The 25,157-nt window shown below is 38.5% G+C and overlaps 2 protein-coding genes across 8 annotated transcripts in view; one reads left to right on the plus strand and one right to left on the minus strand.

Annotated features, from left to right (window-relative positions):
* RICTOR (RPTOR independent companion of MTOR complex 2) overlaps nucleotides 1–17,973 on the plus strand; it is a 73,815-nt gene extending 55,842 nt beyond the window's left edge. The window contains exons 27-38 of one of the 2 annotated variants that reach the window (XM_054652679.2): nucleotides 792–879; nucleotides 1,631–1,723; nucleotides 2,566–2,672; nucleotides 3,320–3,549; nucleotides 4,337–5,363; nucleotides 8,837–9,014; nucleotides 10,324–10,408; nucleotides 11,651–11,884; nucleotides 12,980–13,132; nucleotides 13,826–13,949; nucleotides 14,834–14,972; nucleotides 15,137–17,973. In XM_054652679.2, coding sequence (XP_054508654.1) covers nucleotides 792–879; nucleotides 1,631–1,723; nucleotides 2,566–2,672; nucleotides 3,320–3,549; nucleotides 4,337–5,363; nucleotides 8,837–9,014; nucleotides 10,324–10,408; nucleotides 11,651–11,884; nucleotides 12,980–13,132; nucleotides 13,826–13,949; nucleotides 14,834–14,972; nucleotides 15,137–15,211 — 2,533 coding nt within the window. In that variant the 3' untranslated portion in view covers nucleotides 15,212–17,973. The remainder of the gene's footprint in view (nucleotides 1–791; nucleotides 880–1,630; nucleotides 1,724–2,565; nucleotides 2,673–3,319; nucleotides 3,550–4,336; nucleotides 5,364–8,836; nucleotides 9,015–10,323; nucleotides 10,409–11,650; nucleotides 11,885–12,979; nucleotides 13,133–13,825; nucleotides 13,950–14,833; nucleotides 14,973–15,136) is intronic. The other variant, XM_054652680.2, reaches the window with a different exon arrangement.
* A 2,104-nt stretch (nucleotides 17,974–20,077) lies between these two features.
* OSMR (oncostatin M receptor) overlaps nucleotides 20,078–25,157 on the minus strand; it is a 31,018-nt gene continuing 25,938 nt past the window's right edge. For all 6 annotated transcript variants that reach the window (XM_077171566.1, XM_077171569.1, XM_077171565.1 and 3 more), the window contains 3 exons: nucleotides 24,687–24,765; nucleotides 24,333–24,405; nucleotides 20,078–23,378 (listed from right to left, as the gene is read on the minus strand). In XM_077171566.1, the coding sequence (XP_077027681.1) occupies nucleotides 22,923–23,378; nucleotides 24,333–24,405; nucleotides 24,687–24,765 (608 nt within the window). In that variant the 3' untranslated portion in view covers nucleotides 20,078–22,922. The remainder of the gene's footprint in view (nucleotides 23,379–24,332; nucleotides 24,406–24,686; nucleotides 24,766–25,157) is intronic.

Below are 25,157 nucleotides of genomic sequence, written 5' to 3' on the forward strand. Positions count from 1 at the left end.
AGCCAAAGCCCATCCCAGAGCACCGAGCAGGGCACAGCCAAAGCCCATCCCAGAGCACGGAGCAGGGCACAGCCAAAGCCCATCCCAGAGCACCCAGCAGGGCACAGCCAAAGCCCATCCCAGAGCACCCAGCAGGGCACAGCCGGCCCAGGGAGGGGATGGGCCTCGCCTGGGGCCTGCTGGGCCCTGCCGGCAGAGAAGGATGGGAAGGTCCTTCCGTGCATCCTGAGGAGGGAATCAGAGCTGGAACCTCCAGTGAGGAGCAGCTGAAGTCTTTGGGCTTGTCCACTTTGGGGAAAAGGAGGCTGAGGTGTGACCTCACTGCTCTCCACAGCTTCCTGAGGAGGGGAAGGGCACAGGGAGGTGCTGAGCTCTTCTCCCTGGCATGCAGGGGCAGGATGCATGGAAATGGTTCAGAGCTGAAGCAGGAGAGGTTCAGACTGGATACCAAGAAGTATTTCCTTACCACAAGGGTTGTAGGTGGTCACATAGGAGAACAGGCATCCTGGAGAGGTGGTTGATGCCCCAAGTCTTTCAGTGTTGAAGAAGCATTTGGACAGTGTCCTTAACAAAAGGCTTTAACTTCCAGTCAACCCTGAAGTGGTTTGGCAGTTGGATTAGATGATTGTCCTTTCCAATTGAAACAGTTTATTACTTTCTAAATTTCTCAGAAGAATTCTCCATTTGAAAAAAATCACGGGTAAGCCATTGTATTACATTGCAGTGTAATTTATTTTAAAATAAGATATTTGAAGTGCTGGGAAACCTATGTATGTTTCTCTTTCTCCCAGATTACAGCGACCACATGTCTACCTGCCAGTTCACCTTTATGGCCAACTGGTGCACCATAAAACAGGCTGCCATTTATTGGAGTCTCAGGTGAGGATAGTAATAATTTATAACTTGAAATATTTTAAAGATCATTATAAACATTTTGAAAAAAGGTTTTAAAAGAGATGGCATTTAAATAGGCGTTGTAGAAGAAGTTGATTTTGAGTCTTAAATTGTGAAGGCAGTCTTTGCCATCTAATCTCATGTAAAGTGCCTTCCTAACACTGAAATATCCTTGCAACATTTTTCTTAAAATGACTAGCAAAATCTTAGCACGGAGAGCCAATTCATAAAAAGAAAAAATTGTTAGTCTCTGTGGACTGTATATTCAGTTATGCTTGTGGTTAAACTATGCCTTTTCTTTTTAAGCATACAGAAATTGGGAGATGAGGGAATAAAATATTTCTAATATTTTGAAAATCTAAGAAAGCAAGCCCTAAGCCATAATTGCTTAAATTCACTTTTGATGTGGGTTGGCAAAATGATTTATTGAATTGACAATGCTCTTCGAAAAGTTCAAGAGAAAGTGTATATGTTGCAGTGTGTTAGTTTGACTAATCTGTCATCCTTTTAATATTTGAAATAACTTAATGCAATCTGCTATTTCATTGAAACTTTCTTTTGCATTATTACTGCTGTTAATTTATGGTTATCATTACAGAATTACCACTGTTCTTCCTAGAGTGCATGATTTGAATTATTGCTTTAACTTCTACTATAAATGCAAGAGAGCCTGTTTGGCTGAAGTCTCCTATTAATTTTCAACTTAGTTTTTTCTTCTTCTGTTTTTCTCCTTCAGAGTATTGTTACAGATCTAAGTTACACTGTTCGTTCTCCAATGCTGGATAAGTGGGAAGGAATTAAGCAGCTGAAGGCAGCCCTTTGGGCCTTGGTTAGTAATATATTTACTGAGTTTTGCAGTTGTTTAGTTCCGTTATAACTGTTGATTCTTAAATAACTAAGCAAAGTTCTATAAAACTAAAAAAATAAGGATTTTTTTTTTCAAAAAATACGTGATTTTTTTCAAGTTAGCATTTTGTTCCATAATGATACTTTCAGTTGAAGATGGTTCACTGCAACTGTTTCATTCTGAGGTTTTTAATAATCACTTTGTCATTTTTTCTTTTTAACAAATAAGAATAACACATTGCCATATGAGTGTTAGTATGGAATTGATAGTTACAAGTTAAAAGTTGCCATGGTCTGAATTTAATGTATTTGCTGTGGTAGTCCCTAATGTTTCTGCAAGGAAATTGGCTGCCAGTGTTAATCCATGTGGTCATGATGCCCTGGTACTTGGGACAGGCAAAAACCTAGTGTTGGTGTATATCCAAGCTACACTCCTAAATGTGCTTCTTGCCTTCCCCAAAGTTAATTTCGGAACACTTGTCCAAGGGGACTGTAGGGGAAGATACTGTAGATATGTAACCAGATGCCTGTGTAAGAGGAATGTAAAATGAATAAACCAAGATCATGCTGCAGGCTATAGTAGAACTTATAAATACATATTAGTTCTAACTTTGAGCAGCTTTAGGTATTATACAAGGTGTGCTGAGTGCTTTTTTATTAGCACAGCTAGGAAATGCCAGAAAGGGTACTCGGGTCTTTCAACTGCTTTGGGAAGATGGGCTTTAAACTCTACTACTAACAAACAAAATTGTCAAAGCTTTACATTGATAGATCGTGCTGCAGATCATATTGAGATCAAAACTTACTTGAAAAATTTCATTCCAGGGCAATATCGGATCATCGAATTGGGGTCTTAACTTGCTTCAAGAGGAGAATGTAATTCCTGATATAATGGCACTTGCTCAACATTGTGAGGTTCTGTCTGTTAGAGGGTATGTATGTCTGATATATACGTAAAATTTTCAGATGGTAGTTGTGATCAGTTTTCAGATAACTTTACCTGATTTACATGAGTACAGATTTGTACCTTATTGGAAACCAGCTGTTAAAGTCACTGGTGTTTGAGTATCAGTCTCAGTTCTATGCAACTGCAGAATTGTGTAGGAAATCTGAAAGAACATGAAGTAAACAAATCTATGAAAAAAGGTAGATACTACTTTTCTCCTGTTCTGTAAAACAAAATACTTGCTGTTTATATCTCTGTGAGAATTTATTATTCCATCTTTTTTATTCAATACATTTTTTAAATATTTAAAAGCATAAATAGATGGCATTTTGTCTAACATTGCTACTGTATAAATGTTGGGCCTTTTTTTCAAAAGGTAGTTTTCTACTTTATGTAATCAGGCCGTTGTGGTAATTATTATTTTTTAACACTATCTTGTTCTCAGATATATTATTGAATTTCCTGAGCTTGAATTGATTTGCAAAATAAAATTAACAGTATGCTGTTTCTCAGTTTCGTGAAGTTTCTCCTGAATTGCTCTGAAGTTGTTTCCTTTCAAATGTCAAGTAAGTTTAGTTTAATTAGGTGCTATTATTGTTGCTCTTTTTTTTTCTATATATACATTAAATACAGAACCTGTGTCTACGTGCTTGGTCTAATAGCCAAAACTAAACAAGGATGTGACATTTTGAAGCATCACAACTGGGATGCAGTGAGACACAGTCGTAGACAGCCTTGGCCAGTGGTCCCTGATGACATGGAGCAGCTCTGCAATGAACTTTCTTCTATACCAAGCACTCTTAGCTTGAACTCTGAGTCTACCAGTTCAAGGCACAACAGTGAAAGTGAATCTGCTCCATCAAGTAAGTAACCAGAACACCAAAACAAGAAAACAGGAGAAAAATGAACAAGCAAACAAAAAATACCTGCAAAGAGCCCAGCCCACCACAAACAGCATTTTGGTGTTCTCATCAACCTTTTGGTAGGATGAGGTACAGACCAATGGTATAAAGGTGGTCTTGCAGTAAAACAGTACAAGCAATAGGACATTTATGTCCATTCAGAGAGATGCAAACGAGTCAGAGGGGGTAAAAGAGTGTCTTAGCTTAAAACACTTGATGTAGAAGAAAAATTTTCACATGAGGGTAAGTTAGTTATTTTTGAGTCATGGCAGTTTGCTGTAACATGCTACAGAAACCCCAGTGCTTAGGTACAAAGATACACTTGGTTGCCCTCAAAGAAATAAATATACACACACACACACAGAATTTTGCTGTATTTAAATTATTGTGTATTTCAAGTACCTAATGCATTTTATTTTTTCTATGGATACTTGGAATTTAAATTAAGAAATATGCCGTATTTAGGTATCATTAAAGGAGTTCTTAGGTTGTAATCCTAGTAGCTGGATGTTTGCACTGAAATAAGACAGTGCGGCTTTTCTTTTGAAGCAGGGAAATCTTCAGGTCAGTTACTCCTCAAAATAGCTAATTTGCATGAGGTTCTGCAGAAAAAAAAGAGGAATTAACATTCCAGTAAATTGCAGAGACTCTCACTTGTGCTTCTATAGAATGGCTTCCTATTTTGCAACATAGTTTGTAGACTTGGAAGAAATGCCTATTTTTGTGACAAAGTCTTGTATAATTTCAGGCATGTTCATCATGGAGGATGACCGTTTTGGTAGTACTTCCACCAGTACTTTCTTCCTAGATATTACTGAAGATGCAGAACAAATATTTTATGACAGACCTGGACCTTCAAAGGACAAAGACCGTAGTCCCTTTCCTTTTTTTTCTTCTAGTAGACTTGTGAAAAATCGCATTCTAAACTCTCTTACTCTACCTAATAAAAAACATAGAAGTAGCAGTGATCCAAAAGGAGGAAAGCTGACATCATCTGACAGTAAATTTCTGAGGCGAAATCGTACAGTAACAGAACCTAGTGGTAGCATAGACTTTCCTGCTGGGGAAGAATTGAACCCTGTTTTCAGAGTTCCAAAAATCCAGACTTTACGATTAGAAACTTCTTTTGTTGGAAGCAAACATGTGGAAGATACTGATTGTACTCAGAGTATCGGAGAAAATGATCTGAAGCTACCAAAAGGTCTTGGAAATGAAATTCATCGGGAAAACACAAGCAAAGAAAGGCTAATTGGAGATGGTACTACACAAACACATTTCAAGAGCCGTAGCTTAAGTTTTAATACAGATACCACTACAAGTGGTATAAGTTCAATGAGCTCTAGCCCTTCAAGGGAGACTGTAGGTGTGGACACTACAAATGTAGATACTGACTGTGGAAGTTTGAGTACTGTCGTAAGCACAAAGACAGTTAAACCAAGTCACTGTTCAACACCACAGTCTAACCACCTGCCTCTCTCAAAATCCAACTCTGTATCCCTGGTTCCACCGGGGTCTTCTCATACCCTTCCCAGAAGAGCCCAGTCTCTTAAAGCTCCTTCTCTTGCTACGATAAAAAGTCTTGCTGACTATAACTTCAGCTACACGAGTTCTCGAGATGCGTTTGGCTATGCTACACTAAAGCGCCTGCAGCAGCAGAGGATGCATCCCTCACTGTCTCACTCAGAAGCCCTGGCATCTCCAGCAAAGGATGTGCTGTTTACTGACACTATCACCATGAAGTCTGGCAGCCTGGATTCTCGACTAACCCCAAGCCGGTAAGAAATTGTTCTGTGCTCATTTCTTACTTCAGTGCTGTAAGAACAACTTCAGTGTCTTCCTAATATTTTTTTAATCTGCATCTTAAAGGGACAGTTGTTGCAAGGTGATTCATAACTTCACTGAAAGCAGTACTGATATATTAAGTGAATAACAGAAGGATAATTGTCCACTTTGTAAGGGCTGTCAGAGAAGCCCAGCTTTCATAGCTGTGCTAACCTTTTATAATGCTGTTGCTGACAAAGGAAAAAGTTTCCTTTTATCATGTTTTCTTCCTGTTTTAACTTCTATAATATAAAAAATGCAGTTGCAGTGCTAACATTATTAAAGTTGTTAACATTATTAAGTTGCTAATATTATTAAGTTGCAAACACATTGAATTGCCCATGAAGTCAGAGATACATTTCAGAATTTTCTCGATGTCACTTGGGGAGGTTTTAGGACAGGGCCTCCTGCCAATATGCTATATTTGTGTTCACTGCAGCACTGAGGCCAGTGATGAGATACTGGTACCACTGATAGGAATGTCAGTTTGGCTTCTTAGCTACAGCAGATCAAAGATTTTACTCATAGCATTTATTTTTAGATGGCAGTGTCACCTCTTTATTTTTGAGCAATATTAGATGTTCTGAAGACTAATTAGATAGTTACATAAGATGTCTAGCTCTTGACATTGACACTGTTCCCAGCTGCAACAGTCACTGCTTAAAAACCTTCCCTTAAAAGCTCTTGTACTAAATTTTTCCTTCACATCATCTTTTAGCTAGTGCATTGGATTTTCACATTACTGTTGAGATGGAATAGGCACTTTTTATCTCTGTTCTTGCCTTATCATTTCTCGAATGAGAGAAGGGGGAGACGCTACCAATACATGAGTCATCTGCTTACTGTGGAAAAAGCAAATGCTCAGTCCTTGAGCTGCCCTCCTCATACCCAGTTGAGTGTGTATGTCCTGATTAAAAGAAACATCCATCTGTGTTGGTATTTTTGCATCATTCTGGAAAGATGCCATGAAAGATGCCTTTGTTCAAATAAGTTAGAGCTAGACTGAGTATGTTGGTTAGATTAAGGATGATTTAGTAGTTATACTGCACTATCCTGGAAATTGAAGTGCCATTCCTAGCTATGTCACTGGCGTCCTCTGCTAGTGTAGGAACAAGTGGGTGTCATTTCAGTGGTAGTACAGGTTCTGTAATGTCTGTAAGTAATGTTTTACCATTCCTTGCAGCATGCCCTTGATGTGCAGAGCAGCCTTGCTGCAGTGGACTTTGATCCTGCACACAATGTCACACTGACTATTCCTGGTGCTTAGCTGTTCATGTTCTCTTGTGTCAGTGGATAGAGTCAAGGATTTGAGCTGACCTGCTTAACACTGAACTGAAATGTCTGGAGTGCTTGTATCTCTGAGAAGGTTAAATAATTGCAGACATGCATACTCAAAGAGAGATTCAGATTGTGTTAGTTGCTAATATAATTGATTGGAAAGACTGCAGTCAAACTAGTACATGTGTTTTTCTTGGTGGTTATGGTGTGTCCCCACTGAAAAATTACGGTCCTTACAATTTCAGATTATATTTATGAATAAATTCAGAGTATATTTACTGGTCCAGCTAAAACTGTTCTTAGCTGCTTTTTTAAAAATAAAGTAGAAAAAAAAAGTGTCATTTTTAACTTCCAAATCAATTTTTCTGTCAGTCTTCTGAAAAGTTTTATTTACGGTTTATTGACAGATTTATGTGTTACTAGCAACTAACAGTCATAGATTTACTTTTGCAGTGTTTTTAGTTGTTCTTTTTTTCAGAAGGTTAAAAAGCCTTTTTCTTTGCATAAATTTTCTGAGGATAAATTTCCCACTTTAGTCTTTAAATACCAGCCAGAAATACTAACACACATATTTTGGATCCTGATAGTGGCTCTCAGCTATCCCCTGCAGACATTCTTTCATGACAACTTGGTGCTGTTTATCACTACTAATGCTGTATCTGTTCGTTTTTCTAGGAAAAGCAGGGACAAATGTTTGGGATTAAAACGTCTGTCTTTAATTCATGTTGAGAGTAATTGTAGAATGTTTTATTACTAAGTATTTAATGCAGTTGACAACTTTCTGGGTTTCATGATTACACAATTATTTAGGTTGGAAAAGACCCTTGAGTCCAGCTATTAACAGAGCACGCTCAAGTGCTCCACTTAACCATGTCCTTAAGTGCCAAATCCAAACGTTTTCTAAATGTCTTCAGGGATGGTGACTCAACTACTTCCCTGGGCATACTTTCCAGTGCTTGACAACCCTTTCATTAGAGAACTTTTTCTTAATATCCAATCTAAACCTCCTTTGGCACAACCTGGGGACTTTTCCCTGTTTTTATGAAGTATGGCTTGACTTCTTTTGTGAGTCCACTGCTACTGTCACTAGCATTGGTCAGAATTGCCAAGAAAATTGTTGATATCCTCTCAGCTGTATTTTGTGCATTTCCATTACATAATAATTTCTTCCATGGTCAAACTTTGATAATTTAATTTTATCCCAGTATAAATCCCATCCGTAGGGATAAGAGGACACTTTACTGCCCAAATAAAAAGTAGATAGAAAACTTCTTCCAAGGCAAAAAGTCAAAAAATCCAGTGTTCACTTTATCCTCCAGTGTATCATAATTTGCAATAAAAATTCTGTGTTCCTGAGGTGTGCCTTTATTAGGAAGCTTTAATCCAAGGCATATAGGCCATCTACATAGATTGGTTATCAGAAAATATTTTTAGGTTTTTCTGTTTGATGAGAAAGAAAATGACAGATGTGAAATTTCCATCATCAGGTCACCACTGAGGTCTTGTTCTCCAGCCTCTTCTCTCCTGTCTGATTTTCCCATTCTGTTTCTTTCTTTGTTCTTCAAATTATTTGTCAAGTCAGCTCCACTCACTGTGTGGGTTTAAGTTTGTTCTTTGTGCATTCATGTTGAGCAAATACTTCCTCTGTGCTTGGGTGACCCTACTGGATGGCTCCTTTGGAGTATGGGAGGAAAAAAATGTTCCTTGTGTGTATCACTGGTAGGCTCAAGGTGTGCCTTTGCAGGGATGTGCCTGCTCAGCTCAGAGTTTGTGAATATCCAGGAAATACACCTTCAGTGCATAGGCACATTTCAAAATTAGGTATTTAGGAGTTTAGAAACCCAAATCTTTACTGGCTGTGTCTGGGCTGTAAATATTCAAAGCTAGAATGTTGAAGAAAATACATAGTTTTGCAGGATGGGCAGGAGTTCCTGTATCAAGAATTAGGAATTGTCAGGAGCTGCCAAACCATGCAAGACAATATGAGGCAGAAAAAGCAATGAGCCTATAGCTGTAATTTGTCCTAACAAGCTCTGAGATCTGCAGTGGGAGGATGAGGATGGTCTTTGTGTCAGCAGTCCTTTTTACTTTTAATGTGCCAGAATGAGAGAGTAACTGCAAATGTGATCTATTTGTTTCAATGTTACAGGTTCATGAAAGCTTTAAGTTATGCTTCGTTAGATAAAGAAGATTTATTAAGTCCTATTAACCAAAACACACTTCAGCGTTCCTCCTCTGTTCGCTCCATGGTTTCTAACGCTACTTACGGTAGCTCTGATGATTACATTGGCCTTGCTCTCCCAGTGGATATCAACGAAATATTTCAGGTATGTATATGTTAACTGATTTGGTTCATCTGCATTTTCATACCGAAAGGCAGTCAGCTGTTGCCTTTTCATCAGGATAGATTAAATCTAGAGAAATGAGGAAAAATGGATGTGGTATTTTAAAGAAATACATTTTGGAGAGCTAGAGTTTCTTTTCTAACTGTTCTCACTTTTTTACACAAGGTCACTAGGCTGGTTTGTTTTAAGGCAAATAATGGCAAAGACAGTGTTAGAGGAATGTTAAACAGTGGTTTTGCTGTCAGAGGAGTGTTAAACAGTGGTTTTGCTGACAAATTTGCTGTCATAAGATTTTTAGTTGACATCTGGCTCTTATACTAAAATTAGCATAGTCTGTGCACACTCGTTAATTCTGCTTTAGCCAACCAATAATTGACATGTTCATCAGCCACCTATAAATTAGGTGCATAATCACACAGTTAACTCCCTGCTACCATGGTCTGTTTTAAATAATAGATTCTTTATATATATATCATTATAGTATTAAATTATATTGTCTTAACTTTGAAAATACATATATTTAGGTTAGAACAGATTATTTTCAGTGTCTCAGAAAATTCCTTCTTCTTTCTACTTGGTAGAAACACACTCCTATTTAACAAACTGATGCATCATAGGGTTTAATACTGTGTTACTTAATCATCAAAATCAGGACATGGTCTATGTCAAAGGTAAAAGTGGTCTTCCTTATCTTTATCTTACTTAATATTTGCCTTTCAAATCTAAATAAATTTCTTACCAATCTCACAAAATTGCTAAACATAGGGCAAAATTATGTTAAATCATGTATCTGCTTCTGTTTTTCCTTTGTGAAATGACTAGTTTTTCTTTCTCCTTCAAGTCATTGTGGCATATTTGTTACCTCATTTTGTCTCTCTCAGCTCTTTGTAGTTGAGACATGCCTCAGCTCTACAACCTACAGGCAGCATTTTAGATGTCCTGGTTGCTTTTGTACTTCATTCCCAAGATCTCCAGTGGTGTTGCATGATCGTGGACAGATTATGAACAGCCACTCTGCGTCACTGGTTCCTTACAGCCTGTCACCACCATTTAAAATCTGCTGACTCTTGATGAGCCTTTGTCAATAATGTTCATTCACAGATGTATATTTTTCTCATTTGGCTTTTCTTTAGTACTCAGGAGCTCATTCTTAATTTCTTCCTCTAATGATGCATTTTTCTTGAAGTGAAAGAAAAGCAAGATTTAATTTCCTCATAAAATGTTTTTTTTTTCTTATGTTTGATTATCACCTCTGTTAATTTTAATTTTAATTTTCACTTGGGTATTCCAGGTAAAGGAAACCCCATATTTCCAGAAGAAAACTACACCTCCATTTGATGAGCATGGATCTAGGGTCTTTACATCTGATGCAGGAGGTACTGGTTTTAATCTTCTCCTGTAGCTTTCTGTTGTTTATTGGTATATTGGATGGGTTGTTGATTTATTTGTTAATTTTTCTTTACAGAAAACATCATTTTAGCTATTAAACTTTGAGGACTGTGTTCTGGAATCAGGATAGTAGTCCATTAATTTCCTGTTTCATTTAGTTTGAGCTAATGTGTTGCTTCAAAGTTTGGTCCTGCTCTAAAAAAATGAAGGAAAACCTGCATATCTCTGATAACATGAGCTAATGCTGCTCAGAGTCTGGTAGTGATGCTTATTACAGGAAGTAACAAAATTTAAGCTTAGAAAAATATGAATCCCACATATTGAACTGTTTCCCTTTGATTACAAGATCATTTATAGGAACTTACAGTAATAGATGTGTATTTCAGAAAGTAAATTGTCTTTCTGTGATGTGTCCATGGCAATTGATCAATGAAGATTATGGGATGAGAGAATTGCAAGTGTTCTAATGCCTGGCTTGTTCTGGAATGTATCTCTAGAGAAGATAATGTAGGGTCTTAGATATGGGTTTTTTCAACTGAAAAAAAGAAGGCTTGACACTTTTTTTAATAGTTTATTTGGATAGCTCTTGTCCTACATTTTTGGGGTTTTTTTCCCCTTTTATATTATACACAAAGTTGATTTTGCTGGAAGTATGTCTCTGTAGTTTGCTACGTTTCAGTGTAAAGTAACTGTTGTTCAAAACTGTATTTGTTTGTTTTTTCCACCCAGGGAAGAGCATGTCACTAAAGTGTCTTCTGCTTGTTTCTGCATTGCTGAGTCTAGTTTCTTCCTGTCACGGTCACTAAGTTACAGTTTTTTAAATTGTGTTTATTTTTGCGTTGGTGCATGTGTAATTCAACATCTGGTATATCGTTGTATTAATCTGGTTTGACACATGAAAATTGGTAATGTATTGGTGTTATGTGGGTATTAGTAATGTTGATACCATGTCAGGATTTACCACTTACCTTCTTACAGTGTGTGTATTTAGAGGTTGAATTCTGTCCTTTGCAATGTTTTGTTATATATAATAAGTTGGAACTAAAACTTTGTCTCTTCTCAAATGCTAACAATCTCGGGAGCTTAACCACTCCAGAAAAACACTCTATAGGTCTTCACATGCACTCTGTCCCCAGCCTTAAAAGGCTTGAAAGTGGAATTAATTGAAAGAGTTAGCATTGGTTGCTTGGTTTTGTGGAAGTTTTTTGATAACTGAATCTTATTTACAGGTCTTCCATCAGGTGCAAGTGATGTTGTCAAAAGCCCTTTTCAGATGCTCCGCCAGCAGATCAGTCTCACAGAAATAATGAATACCAGCCGTTCAGATGCCTGTCAGTTCTTAGAAGGTACCGAGGACACAGGGCTCCAGGAGCACACAGATGAGAACTGTCTTTACTGTGTCTGTGTTCAGATTCTGGGTTATCAGCCTAACACCAAAGTGAGCTCTTCCTATAATCGTGCAGGTTAGTGTTCCTTGTGGTGAAGTGTGTTAAAACTGAGAGAACATACTGGCTTTTGTTCATCTTTAAATAATCTGGTAGGGTTTTTTTTTAACCGACTATTGACCTTAAAATTATTTCTCTGATAAGCTCATTGTGCAACCAGTGGTATTGCCATGGTCATTTCCAGCTTTCCACTCTGTAGTACTAGTAGGAGTAGTTGTCTGCCGATTTCTTTAGTATTTCTAATAGCATGTCAAAATAAAAAAATTTGAAACCTTATTTAGTACTTAAAATGCGTGTTCTGAAACCTGACACTTGCTGTTCAACTAATGAAAAGTCTGACATCAAATCAAGTCTGTGCCATAAAGTACAATGAAGGAAATCTGTGGAGTCTGTTGAAGCTGAGCTGTAATTTCTGTGATTAAGTCATCTTTTCTCATACTTTGAGATTCAGATGCGAGTTGCAGTTATTTTTTCTAACCTTCTCTGCAGAGCTTGCAGTTACATGCATTTTGTCAATTCCTGTGATGGAAAGATAATCCAGTAGTGGGTGCTTTAGTAGGAGCACTCACTGTTTTTACAGTACTGTTAGACATTTATTAGTAGCAATGTTGGCAAAGGGAGTGATGCACAAATGTGAGGAATGGCTCAGAGAGCTAAGCTGGAGGTTGAGTTAGTAGTAAGAAGGGGTGGCAGATAAAATCCCACCTATAGTTACAGGTGCAGCAGAGCCTGGCTCTTGCCAGAGCCCTTCCTGCAAACACCTGTGACAGTTGTGTGAACAAAAAAAAGTCTGCACATACAAGAACATCTCTATTGTGTTCCATAAAATGGAGCATGGGTATATCAGTAACTATATCAGTACTATGTGTGACGGCTTCTCAGACTTCCATCAGTGTCTGGAAAAGACTCCACTAATGTATTTTAAGATTTTTTTTTAAAAGATAATTTTGGAAGAGTTTGAATAATATTTGTCCCAAATCCACCATCTAGTTCTGAGCTGATTTTATGCATAGTACTTAGTGCATCTTGCACGTTTGCAATTGTTGAAAAATAATGAAAGCATGTGAAGCGAGGAAAAGTGTGAATAACAAAGGTACATCTTGTTTATGTCAGATTTTTCAGACATTCCATATACTGACTGGTGTGGGCAGACCATTCACAATCACTTAGATGTGCATTCCTCCAAATTTTCTGGAATTTCAGGCTGTAGTGATGCAGTATCCCATGGTTCAGCCAGCAGCACCAAGAGTACAGAGCTTGTATTAGGTAAGTCTGAAAGCCTTATGATTATTAGAGATTATCACTAATAACATATATTTTAGGCATTGTGAAAAACTTATATTTCACTTATGTATACTGCAACAAATTAATGCTCTTTATTAGACAAAACCAGAAAACTCTGAATAAAAACATCATCCATCTCCAGGTGGGAGAATACAGTTCTAAACTCTTCTCCCTCTGCTATACAGCATTTCTGCAGATTATTCAATACCTGACATTACAAGCAAATTGTCTTTTCTTCTACAGATGTTAATTTTAAAAAAAAGTTTAAGAATTATTGAATTACTGTAAAGATATACTTTATTATGTATTTGTGTATTATATTTTGAATTATGATGGTTTCTTATGAAGTAGCTGGTTTTTGAATTCTCCCATATCTGATAGAAGCTCATCCAGTTTGCAACATGCTTTAGTGATAACAATACCACTGTAACTTTAACTTGCAGGTTTTTCTTTGAAATGGTGGAAATATTTTTGAAAAGGTTGACTGTTTAAAGTCCTGAAAATAGTGGTGTTCTAAGTTCTAATTTCAGTAGAAATATTTTTGATAGATCAGAATACGTATGTAAGTGTGTGTGTTCATGTGTGTATGAAATGCGTAAACAGACTTATTGTGCAAGGTTAGCTCAGCCAAAGACAATTCTGTTTAAATCCACACTGTTTTATTTGTTTTTCCAGGAGTAAAGTCAATCCCAGATGACACACCAGTGTGCAGGATACTTCTGCGGAAAGAGGTCTTGCGTTTAGTTATCAACTTGAGCAGTTCAGTAGGAACTAAGGGCCATGAAACTGGACTCCTGACGTAAGTTCAGTGCATTACAGATACTTTAGCAACACTTAGTCATAAGTATTCTCTTAAGGTCTCAGGGACCATGAATAACCTCACTTCTCAAAAGTTGTCAGGCAGATAGGATTGAATGTAATGTAGAAGGTAAACAATTAATCTTTACATTGTTGCTCTGTGTTTATTATTTACTCTTAACCAAACCTTTTAAAATCAGTAATTCAACTGTAGTAATTACATACCTAGTGTAGCATGTAGATAAAAGAAACAAATACTTTTTTATTTTTGCTGAATAATAGATAAGTACAATAACAAACCGAAAGTGATTTCTTGAGAAACCCAGCTCTACTTTAAGCAAATAATTTACTGAAAATAATTTACTTTTAAAAAATATTCAGATATGGGAATATAAATCCAGGGACTAAGTGTTATAACCTGTAGGTTTTTGGGCTAATTATTTTAATATTGCTATAGTTTTAAGACAATGGAAACCAACAACTGCTAAAAGAAAATGCAGAAGTGTATGGTTTAGTTTCAAAAATGCTTACAGATTTAAAAGATTAGTTTAATCTTTTTCCATATTTTCATAACTGCTGTACATGTGGATGCCAATTATTTGATACACTCTTCTCTTTCCAAGTCTGTTATTTTAAGCCTAGGCAATCACAGTAATTCTGTACAACTTAAAAGCCATATTTTCTGTTTCATCTCATTAGCTTAGATTTCTTCCAGTTTTGTGCAAAGTAATGCTGTCTGTTGTGATGTTCTTACTGTGTCAGTTCTGGGATTTATAATTCCTATACTGAAGAATTAATGATGACATCTTATTGAAAAGATGGGGTCTTTTTAATACAATGGAAATCTGTTCAAGACTTACAAAATTTTGTTTATTCTCTTGTCAGAATTAAGGAGAAGTATCCCCAAGCATTTGATGACATATGCCTTTACTCTGAGGTGTCCTACTTGCTAGCACACTGTACATTTCGACTTCCATCCCGAAGGTTCATCCAGGAGCTCTTCCAAGATGTTCAGTTCTTGCAGGTGAGTGGAGGGTGCACTGAATGTACCAAAATGGCTGGCTGGGTGCAGATTCCATGTCCTGAGTAAAAGATGCTTTCAGATAGGTACATACTACAGGAAACCATTTTGTGATGCCCCCTGAGTAAAATCTCTAGCAACATTAATACTCCATCCTTCCCTTTCAGATGCATGAGGAGGCAGAGGCTATTTTGGCAACGCCGACACAACAGCCTGTAATTGATGCATCAGCTGAGTCCTGACCTCTGCTCAGGCAGTGCTCTGCATATGGACTATGAAATGCTCAGACAACCTCCCACTGACTGGATAAAAAGTTTGGAACATCATCTTCGAAACCTTCCAGAAGCTACTGGTACCTGAAGACTGAACTGAAAACATTTTCTTCCTCAACCAATTACTGGCACAGTCATTTGAGCCCTTTGGGGATTTATTAGACATTACCTTAGTTTTAATAATAGTAATTACCAGTATATGCAAGAGCCGAGCACTGAACACCTCCACAAGTTTTCATTTCATTTTCTACCATAAACTACGATGAAATAGGACAACTTGCAGAGACGTTTTTAATTGACTTCCAATTCTGTTCCAGAGAAGCAGAACGATGCCTTGCTTTTTAAACCTGGACACCAGGAATCAGAGAGATGGGGGTGCATTCCACTGCCAGCAATGGGGAGCCATGCTGTGGTTGTGGGCACCAGGGGATTAATGTTAGCCCTTCTCTGTTGATTTTTGTACTGTTTATAACACTACTTTGGGGATTTGTAACTTCAGACAGAAAGAAATGCCTCTGAATCTGAGGTTTCATTAAGTTATTTTAATATTGCTATAGTTTTAAGACATTTTATTAGCAGTCTCTCCGATTTCATTGCATTTACCTACATGTATCTTGTCTGAACCAGTTAAGGATTTTCACTACAATTTGATTTTCAAAACAAGTCATTTAAACCTTAAAATGCTGAAATCAGATTGTTTTCCCTGAATACTATGCATGTGTTTGCAGTTTCTACACTCATGCTCATATAGTACAAATGTGGGTCTTACTCAACTACAATCCTTTAAAACGCATGATTTGTATCAGATAAGCAAATATTGTATAAACTGAACTTGAAGACATTTAGTCATTGCAGGTTTTGTGAGGACACTTAAGTATGAGTGTTTTCCAAGTTCCACGGAAACAGCTTTTTATAAAAACAAAGGTTTATTTGAATTTTCAATGGGTTAGTGATCAAGCATCAGATAGTACTAATAATTGTAGTGAAAAGCCTTAAGTAACAAATTTTGGAGCAGCTGTACTTATAATTTTGTACTGGTATTTAAGACTTGTTGCAAAAGTTAAATGATACAGTGACTGGTAATGATTGAAGTAGTTGCCTCTATCATGTTACTAGTGCCGTTTCTAAACTAGTAAGTGCAAGCTAAAAAAAAATTGTAGGAATCCCTGTCACTTTTATCATGGATCTAAAGACTCAGAAGCCTTTATATAAAGGTAGTATAAATATATGCAAATGTGTATATACAGTAGCATGGCCACCTTTGTTAGAATGCCTGTAATAGAGGGGATTACCCTTTGATTTTGATATAGGTGAATAATTCAGCTGGACTGTACTAAGTAGAACGTATTTTTATCCATTCACTCCTACCATTTTTTATAATTGTCAGATTAATACTTAAGTGAAATTTATCCTGATGCTCATATCTCTGTTCTTACTAGCTATGCTACTGGAGATTTCAATAAGTAGTCCTGTGAACAGTAACACACAATTCCTAGTGAAATGTAGAATTTATTTGTTCTTATTGGAAATTTCATGACGTCACATAAGCACTGCTTTGCAGCTATCACTTCACTGAATTCTTATGTGCACTGCATACCATCAGGTTCTGGTAAAGCAGACTGTAAATTGCTGCTCGTAGTCAAATTTAGTTCCTAAGATTATCTTTTCATGAGTTCCCACTGAAAGGAGCAAAAAGAAACTGATTGAACTCTTCTATGGTCATTGACATAAATAATACATCTGTGTGGCAAGACATGTTTGAAATGTTTAGAAAACACACCACACCAGTAACTATTGGGCTTCTGGTCATGAGAAATAAATGCTTCTGTAAAACCAAAATGTCAATCACAGTAGACCAAATAGTGGTATAAACTCCAAAGGAAAATAATGTAGTTTTCCCACAAATGGGGATAGCGTATGTTATACAGTAGTTTCAAACACTACCTCAGTTAGGCTAGAGTAGAAGAGATTTGTTTTAATAACTAAATGGGGTTACATCAAACAACTCCATGTTATTTTTCTGCAGTTAAGGCAAAATAAACAAGTTTTATCACCTGTATTTAAAAAACCCACCTCTCTTCATTTCTTAAGTTTAACCCATAGCACTTAATGTAGAAAGCATCGTAGGAAGGCCTCTGATTATAGAAAGATAAGCAAATATACTTTTAAAAGAATATCCATCCCAAAATGCTCATATGTTCTGAATAACGCGCTTGTGTGGGGATCCATGACAATAGAAACTTGACATAAAAAATTATGGCTGCAAATTCAGTTATAAAGCGTGATTTCTCTTCTGAAAGTGTATGAGTGTCAATAGATTTCAGCAAGTATGCATCAAGGATGTTAAGTCTGTATTGTACATAACATACATTTCTAGAAAATTAATTTACACATTGACATTAAGCTCACATTGATGTTTCACTTTAATTGGCAGATGAAGGGGATACTGTTATTGAAGGAAATTTATATTGGCTTAGTTATAAACTGTGAATTTCTAATTTTATAGTTCTCTTTTTTTTAATGTCCCTTTCAAAGTCCTTATTTTGGGGTTTTATTTGTATCATGAGAAACTTTGAAAGAAAGCTGTAGTAAATAATGATTGTGCTTACATTAGCCCTAATAAAAAATCTCTTCCACTTCTCCTAGGGAAGCTGACAGACACCCACTTTTTATATTTCCAGTCTGAGTGATTGGTGATAATGCTCAATAAACGGTAATGTGTGTAGCATTCACTTACACTGTATACAAAGGCACTTTGGTTGCTGTGGCAAAGAAAACTCCTCAGGAACTCACACACAGCTCAGAGGCGGGAGCTGCTTCAGGAGGGAGAGGCTGCTTGTGGAACCAGTCTCAATTAGCAGCAGCTGCCTGCTGTCTCTGGGTCTGCTCTGACAGGCAGGGGAAAGGGGGGCCCTTTCCAAGGAGCAGAGAGCCGACTCACCTCCGCAAGGGCCCGGTCCTCTCCACCGAGGGAAGCAGGACGAGCCAAGGGGCTCAGTGGCTCCTTTTGGGGAAGGAGAACTTTTCACCTCTCTGAAATTCAGAAATGCAGAACACTCCCAGCTGTTGTGGACACCACTTGGAGCTGGAGATGATCAGGCTTTGAAGCTCCCAACTTGTATGTGGGGCCCCTGGCATGTTGTGCTTGAAACAGTTGCTTTTCCTCATCTGACAGCTCTTGCTTGACTGACGTCTGACAAACATGCCCTAAATGTGCTGTCTTTGTGGGGTGGTGGTGGTTTTTCCACAAGTGGAGTCCTAAACAATTCACTAGTTTTGGGCACAGTGGCTCAACACACTGAGGTAAGCTGCCCTTATAAACATTTATAAGGCACCTGTGAGAATCATATCTTTTTGATTTCATTGAAACACACATAGTAGTCTGGAAAGGGAGTTGTGGTTTGCAGTGAGACTGAAAACAAAACCAAAGTGCCTCTCCTAGGTGTCCGAAGAGTAAGGTAGCTGTTCAGGAGAAATGCACTGTAACCAAATCTGGTGAGGGATGGAAGAGTTGCTGCTCTGTAGTCTGTGCCTTGGACTTGGTGTTTGGCAGCAGGAAGCTGGCAAAGCTTGTAAGCGAGCATGAGCTCAGGGGCAGCAATCGCAGCAGAGGAATTCTCACCAGGCTCTGAGGTCCCGCTCACCTCCCCCCAGTCCCGCTCTGAGCCGCTGTGGAGCCATGGGAATGCAGGTCCAGCAACTTTTTTTTCTTAGTCACACTTCTGTTACCATGTCCTTATGAAAGGTGTACAAAATATATGTGAGAGCAAAATCTTTACAACTGCAAAAGACTTTTGAGGACATGCTGGAAACCATGTTTTTATTTTTCTGGAGGTCTCCAATCTGCTTGGTTTTTGTTCAACTCACAATAGTTCCCAGCGTAGTTTTGTTTTAAACAGATTTATAGTCATTAACAAATGTGGATTTTCTTTGGGTTAATTTTGTAGCGTAGATGGACAGCAATGCCACAGCATGCGGAAATTGCACCTTTTGCTTGAGTTGCTTTTTAAAATACACTATTTTATTTGCAAAATGTTATTTATGCCAAAAAAATGTAACTTCATTTTGCCACTGAATAGGGTATTTCAGCATAAGATGCTATGTCTAAAGGGGAAAAAAGTTCCTTCAAATTTACACTTTGTAAATCTAATTGAAAAATTGTTCCAATCCTGGGCTGTCAGCATCCCTAAAACTGCATTACAAGACATTATCTAGATTAATCATTCTGATCTGAGAGAAAGGATCAGGAAAAATCTCAATACGTATTCTCCCTGTGTGGTCATTTTTTTGTTTAGTAATACGCTGCTACATATTTGGAGGTTCTAGTGTTTGTAGGTCACTGAACAGACATTGAAATCTGATTTATATTGTATACCTGTAACATAGAAAGAAAAAGTATTTATATATTTTACGTAAGAATATTGCATTGAGCTGTGTATAATTTAAACAGAGGCTTGTCACAAAATGGTATTGCCCATCTTGATTTTTTTTTGTGTTTTCCTTTTTCTTTTTTTCCTTTTTTTTTTTTTTTTTTTGTATACTGTGTACAGTTCATGTCAATGAGCATTAAAGGCCTCCTGAAGCGTAGTCTTATCAAAGGGATGCATTGTTAATAAAATGTACTTAAACTTCTTATAGTTGTTCTGGTCTCCTGTGTACCTCTCAGCATTAGAAAGGGATTGGAATTTAATTCATATTTGCAAGTTACTAGTTAACTAGAACAATCAAAAGCAACAATCAATCAAGCTTCTAGCTTAACTAGAACAATCAAAATAAAACTTTTTGACCAAAAATAGTTTTTACATTAATGTGTTATAAGACACACAGACTCTTAAATAGTTCACACACCATTTTTATTTTAAAAATTTAACATACTGAGAATGATGTTTAATTATGTGATGGTTTAAGTATTAGCATTTCAACAACAGCTGTGAGTGTTGCATTATGAACAAAAAAAAAATAGAGGATTACAGTTCTGAACTCATTCAACCATTAATGCAAGACAGATGTTCTAATATATAAAAATTATACACACTTCTCCACATATGCCAAAATACTTCTCTAATCTTCAGTTCTGGTGCCCAGACTGTGCCCCTTGGCACAAAGGCATTATTATCCTTCCTGGAATCCCCCATTTGTGTACATTTTGTGCACAGGAGGTTTCCCAAAACACCCCCCATCGGAGCCAGGAAGCCGAAGGGTTTATAGGGAAAGAGAAGCCAGCTTCTCCTTCCCTCACCCAGTGACCTGGAATGTGGTCAAGTGTGTCACTGCATCCAGATAATGGAATTTCATCAGAGCAGGAGGATCTCCCTGGGAATGGCCAGGGCACTGAGAGGTGAGACCTCAGCCAGGCCCGTGTGTCTCACCCCACCATCAGGAAGGCAGGACTGGCTGAACCCACAAACCCCTTCGTTCACCTCCTGGGTGGAATTGCTGCAGCCAGGCCTCAGTGACAGCAGCTTTTTCACAGCTGGGAGTTGTGCCAGGTTGCAGCTGTCCCCCTGGCATGAGGAACTGCAACAATGTCAAAATTTAAAATGCTTTGCACGATATGCTGATTTCTTTGACTGACATCTATATCTGAATTCCTTAGTACATAACTCTTGATTTAGGATACCTTTTCAACATTTTAGAATAAATACACCTTTTTCTGAAACGTACAGCTCAGAAGTTTTATATTGGTCATGGCAAAGCAGCTCCCTTATGTTTACTGGCCTTTTTTCCAACAGTAAAGCTTTTAAGCTACACAAGTACACACCGTGTGATGAAGCATTCTGGAGAAGCAAAAGTTCCAAGCTGTAAAGATACTGTGGTATCAAGCTTTCACATGCATTGCTACTCAAAGCAGAGGCTAAGGAGGAAGTTTCCCTGGGATGCATCTGTCAAATCAGCCTTCTCCCTTACCCTCCCTGTTCTCTTGCCCTTCAGCAGAATGTGCCCGGCCGTGTTTCCTTACTTGGCTGCTGGAGGCTGGAAGGAAGGACCATGCTGAAAACTCTTCTCTACCTCTCAGGCCTGTGGGCCACCTGCACCTGTGCACAGCACACGGATGGACATGGCACAGTGTGGCCTGAACACCTCCAACCATGTCTGCCCATCCCTGTGTCTGTATCTTCGTACCTCCCCTTTTCCTTCTCCCTCTGTTTGCAGGCAGTGCTTGTCTCAGCCCACAGGCTGTGCAAGGCCTTACTGCTTTTCCTGTTGCAACACAGCTTGTGACATTACAACAATATCCGTAAGCAACAGTATAAAAACTAGATACTGTTCAGTTTCAGAACTCACTTGGTCTGCAGCTGGCTTGGTTTCTAGGAGTGTGATTGGCTAGTTAAACATAGGGAAGGCAAGTAATTGCATTTTAGCAAACAAGCTGAACATCAAATTGTCAGACACCTTCATTTGTTTCACCTTTGAGAGTTGCTTATCCTGTGCTCTTAAGTTGAAACCATCACTTTGTGACAGATTCCAAACAGCATAAGGGAGTAAAACCAAAGGGTTCTTTGTGCACTGAGGTAAATCTGACAAGACTTTCAGCTACAATTCCAACTCTGCTGCTTCATTACAAATGTACAATTTCCTGAAATCAAAATGAAAGGCCAAATTCACTGCTGTCTACTGCAGGGATTCTGAGTGTTACAATAAGTATTTTTTTGGTTCTGTTTTTTTAACAAATGCAAAAGTAGTGTTGGGAGATATAGATGTATGCAGCCTGAATATGATGTCCTTCACAAATGGGATTCATACACCAGCCATGTCTGGTTGCTTGGTTGGTTGGGGCTTGCTGTGGAAGTGCAGGGGTCAATGCCAAAAGTTCAGCTCATGTGCACCAGCAGAGACCTTGCCATGTGGTACCACTTCTGTCCTGCTGGAAAATTAACTCCTTTCCACCTAACTCCCTACATCTCTTCAATGTATAGTTAAGACGATTTTAAAGGGTCTTTAGGCAGAGAAGGCAGAAGTATGAGGAGCCCCAGTTGCAAGAAAAGGAAGCAAGGGTCTTCCATAAGAAATCTGTTTTCTGTGCTCTTTCACACATCATGCGTAGTTAGGACACAAGTGAAATAAAAGGATGATTACTGGATTTGGGTGCTCTGGGCAGCACTCCTGGGGAAGTCAAAGTTCCCTCAAATGTTCAAGGAATGAGCCACACTGTGTGCAGGTAACGCTTCTAACAATCATTCCTTACATTGTTGGAGAGACAGAAAATACAGCCCAGCCCCCAAAATGACTGGGTAATGCTCCATGCCCAGCAGTACCCACTGGCTGGGGTGGCCAGAGTACACAGAACACTGCAAGAGAAATACACTCCTTGAGCAGCACAACCTTCCCCCTTCTTTCATTTACTCCTCTACTTTATGAGTAGTTTAATCTCTGCAAAATAAAGCAGTTGTCTGCATCAGCCTGTGACAGATTGCTGTGATGTAACGTGCTGCATAACACAAGCCACAAACCAGCCTATAAATCTCATCTAAAGCCCGTAAGTTGTAATGGAACCATAACACACACGATTCCTGTGCAAATCAATACTCAAAACTGGTCCAGGAACAACAGCTTTGCTGCTATTAATGGAAGTCAGGCATCTGGGCTTGTGAGAGCCCTAATCACAAGAAGCTGTGGCTTTAGAAATTCTCATTTATAGTGTGGAGCCAAACACTGGATGGACTCACTGGAGGACAGAACATCAAAGCCTCCCCCCAAGCCAGCATGCATCTGTTTGAGAGATGTATTTCAGACTGCTCTTTCTCTCACCTGTTTCTCTGGTGGTTGAGGCTGCATCCTCATGAAAAATATCTGTGTAGCATTGTGGCTGGTACAGCACCACTGCCTGGTCTGTCTTGCCTGCTTCCAGTGTCTCCGGTATTTGGTAGGGATCAGATTCAGCCTCAAGTGGAGAAGAATAAGCAAAATTCTCAAAACAAGTATGAGTTTGAGGTGTAGATGTGGGTGGAAAGTCCCTTGCTACATTTTCACTAGAGCAAATCCATGAAGAATTGTGACCATCAGTGTTATCTTCAGTTGGTGTTGAAGACACCGGGCTCCAGGTAACAGGATGCAATTTATGAGCGTCAGCATTACTGTCCATGGCCAGCATGTCAGGAAGGCAGTCATTTATCTTCAGCACTTTCTCAGAATCCATCTGCAAGAGAATCATTAAACAAAAAAATTACTCAATGAAAGAAGCCCAGAGTCAAGAAAAGAGAGTGATCACTTTAAGGAATTCTAATATTCCTACACAGTGTTTTTTAGTTTGCACTTTTCAAAAAAATTAATTTGAAGGAAAACCCATGTAGAGGACGTCCAATAGAAGCTGTATCTTATGTAAAATTTATCAGATTATTTATTTAAGTAAACTCACAATGACTGTATTTGAGGAAGGAACCATGTCCCTCTACTCTAAAGACTTTGTCAGGTGTTTGATGTGTGCTGGCTGTAGTTTGAGGCAGAAGCAACTGTGAGACAGCAGCAATGGCTGTTAGGTGTACTTCATTCCTCACTCTCGTGCTGCTGTTCAGAGAACCACAGCAGCTCCACCTGTGCCAGGGCAAAGGCTCAGCACACATGCAGCAGCTCCCAGTTCAAAAGGGCTACAGAAGAAGCTGAAGGGCTTTTGCCAATCCTGTTCTCCCAGCCAGGCGTGGCAGTGCCTGGCAGAACCCCCTGCATCCTCCCAGGGCCACTGCACAGCCCTGCAGTGTCTGCCCGAGGGCACTGGGGCACACACAGCCCCCGGGCTGCAGGGAAGCCCAGGATCCTCTGGGCTGCTCTGAGTTCAGACAGTGCAGGGGTTTGAAAAGTAACACTGAAAGAATCACCTGCTGATCAAAAGATTTAATTTATTCTCCATTTTCTTTTTGCAGCAACAGACTGCAATATAAGCTGGTTATTTCAGAGTCACACGGATGTCAAAAGGAGAGTTTTCCACTAAATGGTAATATTAAACTCTGTTAATTTGTGTATAATGATTAAATGTAGTCAACACAAAAACTGACAAGAAGTTAATATTTAAATGCAGTCAACACAAGAATATTTTTTTTAATCTCCTAAGCAAAGAATGTACAAATTAAAAACTCCAGATTTTCAGTGATCTTACCTTAAACTCTTTGAATGACAGCACTTTGCTCTTGTTAGGACTAGGTATTACAGGACAGCACCACTCCTGCACCCTGGAAATAAGAGACCAAAGCAAATGAATTTTTGTTCTCCTATAAAAGCACACTCAACCAGCAGAAGCCACCCACAGATGTGTACAGGCACAGCAGCAGATGACCAGTGTCTCAGAAACACCACAAGCCAAGTACTTTAAACGTCCACACAATCAGACAGCCAAAGGAAGAAAAATGAACGAGGCCTTGCAATGGGCTGGAAGCAACAAGCTGCAGCAGTGGTTTGTGAATTAGATTAGTAATATTCTCTGTCTACAACAGAAACATGCATTACAACTTACCACTTCATCTTCCAGTGGCAAATAGCTGCTACTAGGGTTGGAACTATCACTAGCAGGAATATAAAGTACAGCATGTTTGCTGTGGAAGAAAAATACTTTAAAATTTAGGTTTTAACTTCTCACATGTTAAATTCAATTTAGCTTGAGTTTCTGGGGCAAAAATAACATCAAGTCTGCATGGGATGCCTACCACTAACTCAGCAGTAAAACTGTGTGGTCCATGGTTGCAAGGTAGCTTGGCTGGAGTTTCTGGGATAACTCTGTAAGCCTTTAGACCTTGACTCCCTTTACCAGAATGGAATTATAACTAGTTTTCTTTTTATTTGCCCTAATATTGGCACCTTAGCTGTAAGAGTAATTTTCAAAAGTGAGGCAATGATATAAGCTCGCTTAAGTATTGTTTCAGGTTTTCTCCCAGACCTGCAAAGAAGACAGATTTTTACTGTGAGACATGAACAACATCTGTACTTC

The sequence above is a fragment of the Agelaius phoeniceus genome, chromosome Z, assembly GCF_051311805.1.
Source record: "Agelaius phoeniceus isolate bAgePho1 chromosome Z, bAgePho1.hap1, whole genome shotgun sequence".
Classification (NCBI taxonomy): domain Eukaryota; kingdom Metazoa; phylum Chordata; class Aves; order Passeriformes; family Icteridae; genus Agelaius; species Agelaius phoeniceus.